The sequence below is a fragment of the Adiantum capillus-veneris genome, chromosome 9 (genome assembly GCF_014529385.1).
Source record: "Adiantum capillus-veneris isolate H3 chromosome 9, ASM1452938v2, whole genome shotgun sequence".
Lineage (NCBI taxonomy): Eukaryota > Viridiplantae > Streptophyta > Polypodiopsida > Polypodiales > Pteridaceae > Adiantum > Adiantum capillus-veneris.
In genome coordinates, this window is record NC_140939.1 from 53537573 (window position 1) to 53555934 (window position 18362).

The 18362-nt window shown below is 39.4% G+C and overlaps 1 protein-coding gene across 1 annotated transcript in view; it reads left to right on the plus strand.

The window, feature by feature from the left end:
* The first annotated feature begins 15431 nt into the window (after nt 1–15431).
* LOC147450486 (uncharacterized) overlaps nt 15432–18362 on the plus strand; it is a 27773-nt gene continuing 24842 nt past the window's right edge. Inside the window, exons 1-2 of the mRNA XM_086520469.1 lie at nt 15432–15681; nt 15750–15980. Of these exons, the coding sequence (XP_086376595.1) occupies nt 15442–15681; nt 15750–15980 (471 nt within the window). The 5' untranslated portion in view covers nt 15432–15441. The remainder of the gene's footprint in view (nt 15682–15749; nt 15981–18362) is intronic.

Here is an 18362-nt window from a genome sequence, read left to right on the forward strand (position 1 = left end):
AAGAATAGTTGGAACTTGATTTGTATTGCAAAAAAGAGTGTGATGATGAGTACAAGTTTTCTCAAAGTAGCCACATCTCACCTAGTACAAAACTTCTCCAAAAATGTGAGTCTCTAACTTATAAATTAGCCTTTATACTAGGACTTCTAAAACATGGCCGCATGCCTAGTTCCCATGGTTTACAACTCAATAATAATGAGAAAGAGATTCACAAATATAAATCAAGAGTTGGGCTTTTGCAATTCAATTTTACAATTGTGCCTTTCATAAAAGAATCCCACTAGAAGGGATATATACTCACATCAACATTTGCAAACACTCCCCTCCAAGATGATTGTTGCTCTTGAAATTGTTTAATCAAGGTCGTGGTGCTGATATCATTGAGTGCGTTAAGAGGATGCCCATATTTCTTTGCTCTTGCTTTAGCTTCACGTATGTGTGTGATGTATTGCAATGGGTTTGAAACAACTTGATTTTGATAGGAAATGTGCTATGCTTGAAGATCCTTTGTTAGCAAGTTGAAGATTAATGAGTCGATTGCAAGAAACCATGTAATGAAGCTCTCTTCAGGTGTCTCTTCAAGTGTCTGCATGTAGTGACTAGGAAGATTTATATGAACCTTGCAAAGAGTCTCATTAAGAAAAGGGGGGGGGGGGGGGGGGGGGGGGGGGTATTGGCCAGGTCCCTACATAGCCCTTTGATGCCTTCAACAAAGAATATCGAGGGATGGCCAATTGCTTCCACATTGTTCAATACTATGATCATTGTGATGTGAGCATCTTGACAATCTTACATTGCATTTGGCATGCCAGGTCTCGTAAATGCCTCAATAGTTCTAGGGTAGCCTTTAATGTTTTGAGAATATAGGTGTCAGAGCGCAAGGTGTGCAATGCATGGCTTGCCAAAACTAGGTAGTTTAGCACCAATTCCCTCCTATCATACATATCAAGAACTCTCTCCAAGTTCTTGTTCTTGGTGCATGCAAGTAGGTTGGGTCTAGCTGGATGTGTTGAGGTGCTGCTTTTATATCTTGGCTCATCACCTGGTCTCTTCTCTAGAAACTTTGCCTCCATAGAGGTTGATTGTCCAAGATTCTTTGAGCTTCTTATTTTGTGACTGCTACATTTCATAGGTTCCTTGAAGGTTGGGCTCAATATCTGGTAACATCTTCTTTTGCCATTAATAGACTTCGTGCTTAAGCAATGGTAGGGGAAACTGCTCATGCCCAATGCTCTTTATTTATTCTTCAATTTCAATGAACTGCAAGTTTGCTGATGAGAGTACCTTGAGCTCCCACTTTATGTATTGTTTTGTGTACCTTTCATGCATGTATTCAATCCACTTTGTCTTTGAATCCACCACAATGCCTTCATACTCAAACTCAAATGGTGTCTCGGCCCCTAATTCTGTGTGGTTTCAATTTGTGTGGTTGGTAGACCTAGTGGCTCCGGTGAATGAAATCCTATTGCCAACATGCTTGGAGCATTTGCTTTAGATGTTTGGTAGGTCTTTAATCGGAAAATCTTTTGCACATATCCCTTTACCTTTTTAATTTTGTCTTTATTTTGTGAGGTGGTGACCATGATGCCACTCACAAGCACTTGCATTGAAATATTCTCTTCTTTTAGCTCTTTCTTAAGCTTTACTACCTCTTCATTGTAAACAACTCTCTACATTTGAATTGTAATATAATTACTTCCAGGTGGTCTTCTAGATCAAAATCTTTGATGAGTTTGTCCGCTACCTCAACATCCACTCTTGAGAGAGGTGGTACCAACACTTGAGAGACGTTGGTTGCTTGACAATCTCTGGCATTGCATCTCTTTTTTGCTGATCTTTTTCATTTTGATCTGTAGGTTTCCTATCCTCTTCTTCTGGATTTCTTCTATCTGGTTTTGTGGTTTCAAAATATTTAAGCTCATCTTGACCTTCATCTTCCTTTTCTTTAGATTCTTTCTTGTCTCCTTGATCTTTCACTTCTTCTTGATCCTATTCAGTAGGAGGAGGAGTTATCGGTTTGGGTGAGACTTGCTGTGTCTTTAGGAGACTCTTCTTGCATAGACTTTTGACTTTTGTGATGAGTCTAATGGAGATTCTAGATCCATTGTTTTTTGTCTCTTTGAGTCTTTCTTTTCTCTTTGGTCCACCTTACGCTTCAAAACCTCATGGATCTTTTGCCTATAAGATCCTATCAGCTGATCTTCTTCAGTAGCTTTTTGGCATTTTTAGATTTTCAAGCCACTCTTCTTTGATTTTCTTCAGCTTTCAATCAACCTCTACATTATCTTCTTCATCTCCTAAAAGATCTTATTCTAACTTTTTCTTTTTGGCGGCTGGCTTAGCTAGCCATTCCTCCCATAGGTGTTGCACTTTCTCCATTGATCTTTGACTTGTGCCTTGGGAATCTGTTCAGTGGGTTATGTTCTCTTCCAGACCAAGGGAACAATGATTTCCTCTTCCTCTTCAATAGATACATATTCAAAAGGAATGTCTCGCTTTATACCTGTGACTTCTTCGCTTAGCTCATATTCAGAGTCGACGGTCTCACTATCCGATGTCTTCGCCCTAGAGCTCTATCCTCTTGTTCTTCTCTTGGTTGGTGTTGTGGATGAGATTCCCACTGATCTCATCGCATGTTTTGCCTTGTGTAATGAATTTAAATGTGATTCCACCGCTCGTAGCTCATCTATCATGCCCAATGCTTGATAAGCTATTCTGGTTTTATCAGGATCGACATTCATATATGTTTTGTTTCTGTCACTATCCTTGAGATTTGCCTCGACCAAGTTTTTTAGTATCTAATTACCAAGGATGACTCTTCTTTCCACCAAGCCTATTGCCATTACCATTGAAACATGGAGGTTGGGGATGAAACTATGTGGACATGTTCCTATAACCTATCCTAGCACACTGGTGGAATATTTTCAAATTCGGATTTGTTTTTCCTAACTTTACCATATTTCCCACTCTATGGCCTATTTTGTTTTTTACTTTGCCATATTGGTTTCTTAGGGCCAAGTTGAATTGATCCTTGTGGCTAGAATGTGGTGAATTTTGTTGATCTGATGCCTTGAGGTTGAAGTTTATGTCCAAGGACAGTTGTTGTACAATTTTATTGTACTTGGAGCCTATTTGATCCCTCTAGCTGAGCTAGAAAAATAATTTGCCCAGTTGGCAAGCATTTTGGGACTCCTTTTTTGACCATTAAGAAAACCATAACTTCATATTGCTTTGTTTATGAAAGATACCCCCACTTTGCACTGAAATCTCTAAAACTGCACATCTATTGAAATTGGAACAATCTTGCACTTTCCTATGCTTGTTATAGGGTCCTCCTTGCACAAAATTTGACTAGTGAGGTTAGTCCAACTACTCAATCAATACACAAGGAGGACACATGTATCACAAGTTCATAAAAAAGAGTGTGTCCTCCTTGCACGAAAATTGGGTAGTTGGAGGTTAGTCCGACCACTCAATTTTTACGCAAGGGGGACACATGCATCACAAGTTCATAAAAAAGAGTGATTGTCCTTCTTGCAGAAAAATTGAGTAGTTGGAGGCTACTCCAACCTTTTTTTTTTTTTTTGCATAAGGTGGACACGTCTTTGAAATTGATCAAAAGAAGTTGATTATGAAAGTAATATAAATTCATACTGAGCTAAATAATAACAATTTTAGTACTTGGAAGCCAATGTCAAAAACTTGCTACAATGTGAGCTTATGATAGAGTATGTAGAATTTTTAGTGTTTAGGATATGAAGTATCCAAACACGTAGAAGAAATAAATTGGAGCAGAGCAGGTGCTAAATTTTTTTTTGCAACAAAATGAGTAGAAAATTCTCCTCTTTATATAGTAGTGCACAATAGCTAGACAAGATTTGATTTTGCATAAATTTCAAGACAAAAAATAACCATTTTGTATGGATTTGATTGTTGTGCTTAAATTCCAAGGCTCATAATTGACATGCTATAGATACCCCAAAATTCCTTTGAACCTCAGTTTTTCTTAATCTTCTCAACTTTGTCCAATTTTTTGAGCATGATGTTCAATTCAAATGATGCTTAGAGAACATAAAGGTACATGTTTTTCCACAATCATTTCTTTAGTGTGAACAAAATTCATTTTCTCCATTGAACTTGCATCCTCCCTACACAAATTCAATGTCCTCTAGGCGTACTAAAATCGCTTAGGGAAGAAACTTCTTGGAGTATAAGATTTTTTTGAGTTTTTTCAACATGTGTCCTCCTTGCGCGAAAACTTTGTATACGGGTGGCTCTCCGTGCATTGTATTTTTGCATAGGGAGGACACATTTTTCAATTAATCTATTAGTAACAATGTGTTTTTTCCATTGTAATTGTGTCCTCTCTACTCAAATTCATTGTTTTCAAAATCCAGTCCATGCCTACTAAAATCATGTACCTTGGATCTACCTTCATTTGTCCAACCGACACCTCCTCTTGTTGTTTTTCTTCCTCTTATGCATTGTTCCCCAATGGTTGCATGTGCAACATTCAATCCTTAACCATCTTCTATAATCCTTCAATCCCATTTATAACCACAACCTCAATTGCAGAGCCAATCACATCCACGTTCATTGCTGCACGCTTTGACTGGCCATATCTTTAGTCAAATCCATGGTCCTCTCCCCCAATATCTCCACCTTCCAAGCCTACTACGTCCTTTCACTTGGGTTTCCCTCCATCTTCCCAAACTAAAACATTTGGCTCCTCCTTTATGAGGTGCATGCCATATGTGCTGCAAGAAAAGTGAAGCATGTCATATGGATTGCTAGCCTAAGTAGCATGGCAGCATTGTTAACAAGTACAATAGCATGTAATTGTTAGCATATAGAGACTATTAGGGAATACTCTTAGCTAAACTAGAAAATGTCAATGTTAACTGCCATGGTGGAACCATTAGGTAGCATAGTGCTAGTGCTAACAATAATACGAGCAAATGTTTAGTTAGCATGGTGCCATAGTTATCTCACATAGTTTCTTTGCTAACAATGTAACTCGAGTGCTAACTAGCATATGAGGAAGTTTTATCTAGAATGGTGCCCATTAAGAAGCATTATGGCATGTGTATGTTGGGTTTCAACAACACATGATAAAACTTACTAGATAGAATAAACTAACATAGTAAAACACCCAATTCATGAGCTTTAGATAGAGCAAGAAATAGCATATAGTACTTCAGAGATAGTGAAGAAGTAGAGCAATGGACACGGCAAAATAGAGTTTTTGATTTTATCACATGAACTTACAATGATTCCTCCTCACGAGACAACATCCCAAAACATAGACTTGCCTGCCCAAGAGGCACACAAATCCAATTTTTAAACTATTGGACATGAAAGTGGTTACAACTACTTGGTTCTTGGCATAACAGAGATTCGACACCGTATGATCCGACAAAGCAACATCCAACTTAGCATAACTTAATCAAGTAAAATTTGACTAAGTATCAATAAGCTTTACAAAATACTTCAGTGTCAACACATGGCATGACGTGGTGGTGAATTTCAAGGAAATCTGACTTGGACTCACAAATCCCTTGATCCCAAAAACATAGGTTAACAATTTTTTTGGCATCACTAACTAAATTGCAAGGTATGTGATTAGTCAACAGAGACTTGATCTCATACAAGATTTGTCTACTTGTCCTACAAAACTTTTGAGTCAATAACAATTGTTGTAGTCACACTCTCTACTACACTTGATTTTTGGTCCTCTTCTACTCCATCTTGCTCTACTTCAGTCATTGGTGCTCTATATGCTCCACCTGTTTTAGAATCTGATGCTCTATTTTCTCAACATATCCTCTGCTATAAATTCCTACACTTGTTGTATCCAAAACTCCCTTTCCTTCTTGAGCTACCCAATTTTTGCCAAGAAATTCTTCAACATATCCTCAACATATCATCTTGGTCTACTTCAATCTCACTGGTTGCTCTAGATACTCCACCTTTTCTAGAATCTACTGCTCTTGGTTCAATTTCCTCAACATATCCTTTGCTCTAAGTTCCTACACCTATTGTATCCAAAACTCCCTTTGCTTCTTGAGCTACTAAATTTTTGTCAACAAATTTGTGTCATATGATCTCTCAAAACATGCTTTGACAAATGCATAGGGATGCTTTATCGTAGAGGAAAGTCTTTCCCTAATGGATTTCCATACTTCCTGCATACTATCCACCATTTGCTGTTTTACTATTGTAAATCTCCCTCAGACATTAAAACTCCACTTACATTAACATCTTCTTGCCCTAATGTCTGCTTCTCTAACTCCATCAAGTCTTTGATTTAGAATTTTATTTTGAACTTGCAAATCAGTATTTTTTCTAGCAAGTTGCTCTAGCTCAAACTTTTCCTTAACTTCCAAAGCCTAGGTCCATTCCTTACACAACCCAACTGATATTCTAGCTTTTTTCACCTCATTTTTATAATGTGTCAGAATTTCCTATAGCTCTTGTTTATGCATCTCTTTGATAGATTCCATTTTCAATGTCATAATGTTCATTAATTGAGTTTGTTCCTGTAGTAAAACTTTAGATACTCTAGATTCTGCAACCTACTGCATCTAAGTCTCTAGCTGAGTTTTTTGCTTTTGGTGATATACTCTTGCACAACTACTAACATCATCACATCCATTCCACTATCTTTAACAATAAAAACTCCCTACTTTGATGTCCCTTCAAAATCCAAGTGCTTGGCCACATGCAACACGCTTGGTTCTAGATTTCTTGTCTTGGACATAGCAAACATTTTGCCTAGTCTGATTGGCACCTGACTCATCTGTTTAGGCTTAGCAATTGAAATATCCAATTCTTTCAGAGAATCCACCACTTTTGGAATTCCAACACACTTGAGGGTTTCTCCTTGTGCATACCCAGCTTGTACCAAACACCTGTATGCATCTAGCTTAGCTTGATCCCCTTCTAAACCTAAAGGGGCATTCGGTTTTAGACTTGATAGTTCTCTTGATTTCTCCACAAGGACCTTTTTTGAAGTGACTAGGTCTCCCTTTTTCCTCTACATCACTCTCCCATGCTAGTACCCCTGAGCATAGGAAAATATGGCAGCCATATAAGCACACAATCTACCGTTACTCTGGGCCTTCCTCCTATCTGACATGTATAGTTTAACATATATTTGATTACATAAACAATTAGCCCAACTTACTGACCCACATTGTTCAAAGAAATAGTGAGGATAAAAGTTATCCTTGGGCATGTAATCAAACTTCACTAGAAAACACAACCTTTCTAAGTACCTTTAAGCTATTCCCTAGTTCTGAGCATACCCCACATTCTTTAACATATAATATTTCCTTCCACCTTCTCTAGCATAAAACTCTTTCTTTAGCAAGAACACAAAACATTGAGGAATAACAGTCACAACCGTCAAAGGTCCTTTAAATACATGTACAATCACTTTAGGGCTGAGAGAAACATGATCATACAACATTCCTTTGGTTTTCTTGAAGACCTCCACGTACAACTTAGCATAATAATTACTTTCCCATTCATCCCATGGTAAAGAGGCAAAAGTATACGAACAAACCTTCTCTAGCCATACTGCATTATCTTCAACTTTCCAATCAATTTCTACCTTGAAAGCCATATATGAATCCGTCAATGATTGTAATAGCTTCAATTTGGTTTGAGGTGCTTGAGTCAATGCATCCTCATCACCTAAGCCTTCCTTCTTGTAATTTGGGCTACTCACATCCACAATGAGGACTACTCCCTTTCTATGAGGTTTGATTTTGGGCAAAACATCATCCTTTGCACTTGGATGCATGGTATTGGTGTGATTTTCTTCGGCCATCTCCTCTGATTTGTGCACTGTAGCTATGTACTCCAAGTGCTTTGGTATAAACATGATAGCTGAATGATTAGATAGCTCACACCTTTGACTTGCATGAGTGCACTGCAAAATCTACAAGAATCACTACTCGCCTTTTGATGATTATGCTTAGTGCATTTTCAGCCCTTACATCGAGGACATTTTGAAAACCTTCAACTTTAAAAATTTCAACCCACGATAATCTGATCTGGAAAATTCTAGCTTTGCAAACTTTGATCGGGACACTCAAAAACTCAGAATGCTGTTGCCTTGGATCAAGCAAAGCATTTTGCAACACTTCATGATTTTGTTTGAAACCCTATTTTGAACCATCTAGAACAATAATCTTACCTACAATTCTAGAATTTGAACCTTCATGGTGATAATAAAACTTACCGTGATACTTATTATTAGGCTCTTCTACTTCAATCAAACCTACAATGGGCCAATCCAAATGTGGTGGTCTCCCCTAAAACTTCTTCAAACTAAAACCATTTATTGGTTTCTCTACTCTGGTTCAAAATACATCTCATACAATAAAGGTAACTTGTCCTAGATCCTACACTTCCTGATGAGGACCTTTATACCTCAATGTTAGTTTACCTGGATGAGGAACTAACCTGGAATTGTACAACACTACCAAATATCCAACCTTAAAGACCTTGAATTTCACATTCATTCTTACCCATGATTGCCTTCTCCTCTGTATCACCTCAGTATGTAAGAACTAACCAACCTCTCGTCTTCTAGCTGCTTTAGATATTTTCTCCTGTGTTGCACTAACAACTTAGGGGACATCTTCTCTACACTAGCTCTAAGACTTGCTAAAATACTCCATAGGCACCATAGCTTCAAGGCTATACACTAATCTGAATGGTGTCATACTTGTTGTAAGCTCGAAAGCTATTCTAAAAAACCAGAGTACATAGTCCAACTTCCCAATCTTTGCGGTTATCCTGCACAATCTTCTTCAAAACTCTAACCAAAGTCTTCTTAGTACTCTCACTCTATCCATTAGATCGATTATGATATGTTTTTGACTTTTGATGCATAATCATGTGAGTTTTTGCTAGCTCAAAAATTGCCTCATTCAAAAAATGAGTTCCCTTGTCACTCACCAAATCCACAGGACACCCAAACCTGGTCATAATACTATGGTAGATAAACCGAGCCACACTCTGAGCTTTATTATCCTTAAGTGCTATAGCTTTTATCCATTTGGTAAAATAGTATACTGCTACCAAAATGTATTTGCATCCCTTGCTTGTAGTTGGCTTCATAGGTCCCACAAAATCCAATCCCCACTTTTGAAAAGGCTCCAAGGGCAATATAGGATGACCATATATCCTATCCTTAGAGTCAAGCTAACCAAGCTTCTGGAAGATCACACAAATTCTAGCATATGCACGTGTATTTTCAACATTGAGGGCCACCATAATCTAGCCTACAATATCTTCTTATCTTTAATATCACTCAAAAACTGTCATTTTGCTTCTCCTATATGAGCCTCTTGAATCACATCCTTTTGCTCTAATTTAGGGACACACACCCTAATTATATGGTCTCCATTTTTTGTATAATACTTCTACAATCACCAAGAAGGGTGTACTCTTAAGAGCCAACTTCCTCCTTTGATCAATAGAAAATTGTGTTGGCGTAGTTCCATCTATCAAGAATACCAACATCCGATCATACCATGACTAAGATATGAAATGTTGCACCTCAAACAACTCTACATTTGACAAATTATCATTAATACATGTAGGACCTTCACTTGCTTCTAGTCTACTCAAGTAATCAGCAATAGCATGGTCCTTGATTGGTGTGTAAAAAATCAAAAAATCAAACTCTTGCAACATCCATCAGGCTAATCTCCCTATTAACAATGGTTTCTGTTGAAATTAGGGTTGCAGAGAAATGCACACAGCTTGGAGAAGATGAAGGAATCTCGTGGCACACAACTAAGAGTGTTTTACTTAGTGTGCAATGGAAAGATAGATAGCCTTAGAGTGATGGGCGTATATACAATGCACGGGGGAAAAAACCTCCTAAAGAAATGCGCCAACGGTCCTAGTGTGTTCACACACATCACTACCACATGTATATGGTAACAAATCCCCCCTGGAGTGATGTGGTGAATGAGAGCTAGCACATGAGTAAAGGGAAGTGCCATGCCCGGAGGACATGGTCAATCCACAAAGGGGAGTATGCCCAAAGCTTTCCGGAAAGCTTCAAGCTTCTCACTAGACAATGCCTTTGTGAAAAGATATGCAAGGTTGTCCTGTGTTGGCACATAAGCCAAGCTCATCTGTCCTGTTGAGAGCCTCTCCCTGACATAGTGGTAATGCATCTCAATGTACTTTGTGCGAGCATGAAAAATTGGGTTCCTTGCAACTGCAATGTGCTCTGATTGTCAGTGTAGATAATGTTGGCAATGTCATGTCCAACACCCAAATCAGCCATAAGGCATCTGAGCCATACACACTCAACCATAGCTGTGAAGACTACCCTGTACTCAGCCTCACAACAACTCAAAGTGGCCATAGTAGGTTTCTTCTTGCTCAACCATGATATACATGAACTGCAAAGCATGAAACACAAACCACTTGTAGACACTCGCGTGTCAAAACAACCAGCCCAATCTGAGTCCGAAAAAGCATGTAAGTCTGGCGGCAATGATCCCCCCTTGGGATAAAATAGGCCAAGATGTAATGTGCCACAACAAAAAACCCTCTTGACAGCTTGCCAGTGCTTAGACCGTGGGCTATGCATAAGTCTGCTGACTTGTGAGAGTGCAAACTGAATATCTGGCCATACATAAATGAGGCAGCCAATAGCAGTTTGGTAAAGAGTGATATCAACAGAATTTCCAGCATCATGTAGACTCAACTTCAAACCTGTTTCCATGGGAGTGGCAATAGGTTTGCAATCCTCAAGTCCAAACTTACATAGCAATGTCTCTATGTAACTTTTTTGACACAAGGCAATACCACCATCACACTGCTTAAACTGTATACCCAAATAATGATGCAGCAGCCCCAAATCCTCCATTTTGAAAGTAGCATTCAAATCAGATTTAAATTCAGCACAATGTGCCTCATTGGGACCAGTGATCAACATATCATCTACATAAAGAACCACGATGAGAAATACATCACCCTCATGCTTTACATACAATGTGCTTTCTGCTGGACTGTTATGAAAGCCTTGTTTGACCAAATGAGTGTCAGCTTTCTCATACCAAGCACGAGGAGATTGCTTCAGCCCATACAAATCCTTGTTACATTTGCACATTTTGTCCTTTTGTCCTTTCTTGACAAAACCGCGAGGCTGCGTTACATAAACTTCCTCAAATATGTCACCATTCAAGAAAGCAGTAACAATGTCTGATTGATGTACATCCCAACCAAAATGAGCTGCCAATGCACATAGAAAACTCACAGTAGTCATACGACAAGTGGGAGCAAAAGTCTCTTCATAATCTATGCATTTTTGTTGTGCATAACGCTTTGCAACAAGTCGAGCCTTATGGAGATCGATCTCACCATCCGGCTTGCGTTTCAACTTGTAAACCCACTTCGTACCAATGGCCTTTTTACCAGGAGGCAACATAAAGTCCATGTGTCATTTTCTATGAGTGCATCATATTCTGATTGCATGGCAGCCATCCAATTTTTTGAATTCTGTGCTTCATCAAAAGATAGAGGTTCCTCAACATTATGTAAGCTAGACACAACCAAAGCATAACAATTGGATGCATAAGATGCATGATGAGAGCCTGAACAAGTACGACTAGACAAAAGTGTATTCAATTTACTATCATGCAATGTATGCACCAACCATTTTGACATACCTCTAGCCTGCTCATTTTCAGCCCTTTCCTCATCAAGTACGTCATGTACATCTGCATAAGTAATAGGCTGATCTGTAACATTTTCAGCAACCCCCATAGGCTGTACATTTGCCTCATTGGAATTTACATTCAAACTTCCACCAATGAAAAGAGGAACAAAGTGTCATAAATGTCCTTTGAGCTTACATTATTGTCTCTAGTACATGACATCAAGGGCTGAACAAAATCTTCCACAAACACTACATCCCATGAAACCAGAATACGCTTTGTTTGCGGATGATACAACTTGTAACCTTTTCTTTCAGCACTATAACCAAAAAAAAAACATTTGATAGCCTTATCATCCAATCTTTTGTGCTGTGTTTGTGGCACCAAAGCATATGCCAAACAACCAAAAACAAGAATGTGCTCCATAAAAGGCTTTCTATCATGCCATGCTTCATATGGAGTAATAGATTGCATAGCTTTTGTGGGACACCTGTTTAGTACATAAGTGGCACACATGATGGCCTCAAGCCAAAAAGAATGCGGCAAAGCTTGACTTTTGACCATACATCGTGCCATTTCCATAAGTGACCTGTTTTTCCTCTCAGCAACACCATTTTGCTGAGGTGTATAACACACTGTACATTGGTGTTTTATCCCATGACTAAACAGAAATGCATTAAATTTATGAGACATATACTCCCCCCCTCGATCGGAACGGAGGGTGCCCATAGTACATTTTGAGACATTTTCAGCCATAGTACATTTTGAGACATTTTCAGCCATAGCCAGAAATTGTTTGAAGCACATAAAAACTTCGGACTTTGCTTCAAGCGGAAATACCCATGCATGCCTGGAGTAATCATCAATGAAAGTCACGAAGTAAAGGTAATTGCCCAAGGACGGAGTTTGCATGGGCCCACAAACATCACTATGTACAAGCTGCAATCTGCACGTGGCCCTAGCATAACCATCCTTTGGAAACTCCAAACACTACATCTTACCCAAAATACAGCCTTCACAAACATGTTTGACAGGTGCTTCAAGAGGTGGCAAAGAAGCAACCATATCAGATTTTCACAAACGCAGCAAACTGGCAAAATTCAGATGACCAAAATGTGCATGCCAAAGTTTTGCATCTAAAATAGCCCTTGAATTTGCAAATGCATTTGCAAAATTTTGTCCACACTTGTCATACAAAATGATCTTATACAGCCCACGACACAAAATCGCAGATGCGACAATTTTATCACCGAAGCTGAGATCATGAACTCTACATCTGTCATTCGCAAATTTGACTACAAGTCCAAGTCTAGCAAGTGCAGATATAGACAAAATATTCTTCTTAATCACAGGTACATAAAGTGCATTAATAAGTGTGAAAGAACTTCCATTTGTAACAGTAAGCATAATCTTTCCAATTCCCTGAATTGGATAAGAGGCATTGTTGGCACAAGTGACTGAATTCCCATGAGGGACAGACTCAAGAGAGGTGAAGAATTCATGATGTGAGGTAATGTGCTTTGTCGCACCACTGTCGAAATACCACACATGTGAATTTGCAGCAACTGACATGCACGTATCATGGACAACAAGACTGTAAGTGCACTCTGCACTAAAAGCCCATTCTACATCAACATCAGCATCACAGTCTTCTTTCACAAAAGACTCAACAACGGCTGCATTTGTAGTGGAACCAGGCATTTGCAGTGGAACCACCCTCTTTCTTCTTAGCTTGTTTGGCCTTCAACTTAGGACACTACTTGATCAAGTGATCATTAGCTTTACAATAATGGCAACACATCTTCTTTTTGCCCTTATCACCAGAATTGCCAGACAAAGTGCTGTCGGAAGAAGCATTGGGAATAGAAGTTTTGCCACTCGCAGCAGAACCATAAGAAGTGGATGCATTGCTGTTACCACCCTTTCTTTGAGAATCAATAAAAGCCCGTTCAACTGCACACTTTCTAGTCCTATTTTTTCTAGAAAGTGACTCTTGCAACAGTAATGTGCATAATGCATCAAACTTGACAACTTCAGGATTTCCTTGGGTCATAAGTCTCCAAGTACTAGCAAAAGTCTGGTAAGAATCTGGTAAGGCATCAAGAATAGTCTACACAAGGGAACTGTCTGAAATGACTTCACCTGCAGAAATAAGTTGCTCATTGATATCCTTGACACCAGCAAGAAAAGTGTCCAAATAATCTTCGTCATGCATAATATTTGACTCCAGCTCTTTATGCAGCAAAGCAATTTTAGCCTAATTGCGACTTGCATAAAGACCATCCAAAATATTTCAAGCCTGTTTTCCAGATTTTGCTGAACGAATGCATTAGGAAATTTCGGAGGTCATTTGGAGGGCCTTCTAAGAAAATGTATTTTTTGCACTCTCTCTCTAGAAAAAATGACAAATAAAAGAGCTGGGTCTTTCATAGTAAAACTTCAAAAAGTGTACTTTAAGTAGATTCCTTACCCCTCTGAACATTCGTTCGTAGTGATTGAGGGATAATACTCTTTTTAGTTGTATTGAATGAACAACGTCAATACGGAGGGAATGAGGCTAACATGGAGGGACAAATCCGCAGCCGCTATTCACTTTCCATTAAACCTGCACATTTGGCTAATGGCGCACTCCTCAAATGGCACAAATGTTACCCACAAACGAGCCAAATATCACCTTCACATTGATTTGGACAATGAGTACCAACCATTGATTAAGCGCAGTAAAACAAACACACATATACCTCCCACCTCCATAGACACGCTCAGAGCTCAAGGAGCTAAACACATAGATATCTGGACGAGAGGCTCTCTCTACCCTAAGAATCCAATAACTAATGCGTCTCCACCGTTTGTCAATCCTACAAGCTTATTGACCTTTGCTGGTGATGGAGAAAACGGCCTTCTGGGTTATTGTAAATCACTTACAAGAGAAGCTGGAACTTACAAGAGCATTTTCCAATCTCAACAATGTGAGATTGTTCGCCTTTCACATTTACATTCTACAGATCAGGTTACCATTTTGCAACATAAAACAGAGGTACAAGAACTGAAAGAAAAGGTGCGAAGTTGTCAAATGAAGGACACCATCTTGGGTGGTCGTATCCGAAAGAAGAAATTGCGCAATCTTGAAACATTGCAGGTTGCATCAGGAGGTCTCAAGAAAAGAATCCGAGCATTAAGGTGATGCTTCTTGGTTGGCTACATTGTCTTAGTTAAGTAATCTCTTTGTTTTTTCTTGTTATGCATTGTTTTCATGTGCCTAAATAGTGTTAGTGAAGCAAATTTTCTGTTATTTACTTATGCATTGTCTTCATGTAGAGACTCAATCTATCCTGACAAGGAAAACATTGACCCCAAAGCCAATATAGGAAAGAGATTGAAGCCACTTATAAGTAGAAGCCTGGCAGCAGATATAGTACATGACAAGAAGTTTAAAGTTCTACAAAGAAATGTAGTGGACCGCTTTATTTCAGAGAACTCAGTGCCTGCAAAAGAGATACAAGGCACACTTGATTCACTTGGTGTAAGCAAAAGAGGATATTCGGCTATCCAAAAGTCTGTCTCATCCATCTTTGTTAGGAAGGGTATAAAATCCAAACTTCTACCATCAGCCTCAAGTGTTTGGAAAGAGAGGCTTCAGCTTAACGAGGCACAGGGAGACTATCTTGGACAGCCCTTTCATATTAAAGCAACTTACAGTGGCCATGGAGCCAACACTGTGGCATATGATGAGTTCAACAATATTTTTATGGACCTGCGGATACTACAGAAGAGAATGGTGGAGTTTTACAACATCACATTTGAAGAGTCACGTGGACTATTACATTTTGTGTTAAAACTGGATGAGTGTGAGCTTGTTAAAGAGAAAAAGCTAGAGCGTGTTACTATTACTTTAATGAATAGAGCCCTCTCAAAGTGTCCCAGTGATGATCCTTTATATTTTAGTGTTCAATCAGAATCTAACATATGGTGGCTTGGTGCGTTTGAGGTAAACGATATTCTCAAGTAAGCTCAAATATTCAGATCTACTTAAGTCTCATTTATTTTGTGTTGCAGGTAAAGAAAGAAGATCATGAGATTCTATATTGGGTGTTCCATCGAACTAATATTCCGGAGCTGATTGATCGACAGACTAACCAGGGAGAGGTACTACGTCTAGATGGAAGGGGAGACTTTCAAGTTCAGTGGCATCTTGCAGGTGACCTTAAAACATTAAAGTGCATGTATAATTGTGGAATGGGTGCAATGGCAAAGTCACCGTGTTTGTTCTGCATGGAGCCTGCAAAGGTCATGAACCCAAAGTGGTGGAGAAAAGCTCCAACACGTCACATTGAGGATCCTGCTTTTCGACCAGTTTTGAAAATACCACTTGTGAATGTTCACATTTGTACAATGCATGCCCTTTGTAGAATTGTAGAGAAATTGGTCTACTTATACATCGGGTTTGCTTGGAAGATTAAGAACTCTGCAGAACGACAAGTAGCCTTGCAGTGCTTAGAAATGGTACTGTCGGATATGGGGCTTCATGGTGGCAATGTGAAAATCCAGCGGGATGAAAAGAGATCAACTGCTGAGAAGGATGTCCCATGCAAACCATCCATCGGTGGGGTGAAGGCACGGAGGTTTTTATCTAAGCCCCAAGGTACAAGAGATCCAAAGCTAACAAAACATGGAAAAATATATAACACATCTTATGTTAGCAAGGTAGAGTATCAGAGCTGGAAAAAGCTACATATTGCAGTCAAAGACCACGAACCAACTACTCGTAACGCGAAGGCTGAGGTTTGGCGATCAATAGACATCCTATTTTTGATGTGCGACAAAGATGACTGGTCACAAGGTGATATGAACAAGTTCAAGGAAAATCTCAACCTTCTGAAAAAATCATTCAAGACAGCATGGACAGACACCCAGATTACTCACTACATGGTATTATCATGTTTTTCTTTCTCTCTTATGTGCAAATATGTGAGTGTAAAACATTCTAACTAATCTGTTTTCATATCCAGCACATCATCTTCAATCATTTGCCATATTTTATACAGAAGTATGGGAACCCGGCAATATGGAATACCCAAGGGATGGAAAAGTCTCATTACATGGCGAGAAATGCTTATTTCAGGCACACACGACATGGTGGCTCTCGAATCAAGGCTAACAGTTTGAGAGAACTATTTGAATGGTTCTATCGTAGAATCATTCATCGAATGCAGGCAAAAGAAGTCTTGGCAAATTCAGCAACAGCACAAGCAATCAGACATTTACAACAACAAAAAGCTAAAAGATCAATGGCATACAACAACTCCGGAGCTCGTGAAAGTCAACGAAGGTGGAGAGAGACAATGGTGTATGTGAATCACAAGTGGAGAAAGATACTCTGAGTGGATGGCATTGTAAAAAATTTATGTAATACATGATCTTATACAATTGCTACTTGAAGTGTATCAAAATTTTGCAGGTTCAATTTTGTTTTTTGGCACGTCACCCTTGTAACGAATCATGAGATGTTTGCCATACTCTAAAAGTTCATCTGGGTTTTGTCTTCCAAGAGCTAGTGCCATTGCTGTGTACGTGTAGTAATACGCTGCCCGACCACCTGTATAGCCTGGGCAGTAACCAAAACAATCTCTAGCAAACACTTTGTCAACAAGAATGACTTTATCTGCACTTTTGGGCAGCACCGGTCCACCCAAGAAGCGTGATAGTGTCTTGAATGTGTAAGTTGCTATTGAACCCTCTTGTGACATGGAATTGTGAAAAACTACTATCGGTGACTCGCAGAGCTTTGAAAGGTACTGTGCTAGGGCTGCATCCCTTCCTCGATACTCTCTTGTCCGGCGCCGAAGGAAGTCATCCTTGTCAGCAATCCAAGACTGCACATACAATGTCAGAAATGACACAAACAGAGAGAGAGAGAGAGAGAGAGAGAGAGAGAGAGAGAGAGAGAGAGAGAGAGAGAGAGAGAGAGAGAGAGAGAGAGAGAGAGAGAGAGATACCATGAAGCTCTCATCCTGCAGAAAGAGGTTTTCTTGCCACAGGTCTACAGATGTAGTTGACCCCTGACCTGAATGGTTAAACCAATCCTCCACTTCTTTGTTACTTTTCGATGGTCTTAGGCTTTGTCTTATTGCTTGGAAGGTGGCTTCATCAGGTAGTGTCTCCTTGTATTTTTCAGCTTTCTCAAAGCATCTTCGAAGGCATTCCATTGGATTGCTGGATGTTTCCATTGCCTCATCATCACTACTATCCTCTGAAACAAATCCACTCCTCTCCTCTTGGACTCTGGAAATAATAGCCAGGGAGAAATCCTCCCTTAAATAAAACACACTTTGCACATCATGTAAGAAGATATAGGTCCTGTCTCCAATCCTGAACTCAGGCACAGCTGGCAACATCATCTGAGCATGCTTCTCAGTGAAGTTACTGACATCCAATGGAAGTTTGATTTCTGTGGTTTTCACGGAGAGCATCTTACTTCTTTGTACTTCAATTGCCTCAACCTCAAGGTCTACTGTGTCTTCAACCTCCTCGACTTCTTGCATATGAGTTGTCTCCTCGCATTCCTCTTCTGGTGCTGCATCCTGCTCCTCTAACACCTCATCAGGATTCTGCATGAGGAATCCAAACAGGCTGTTGAGGTAAATCATAAAGCCAAAGGCTTCCTGAATG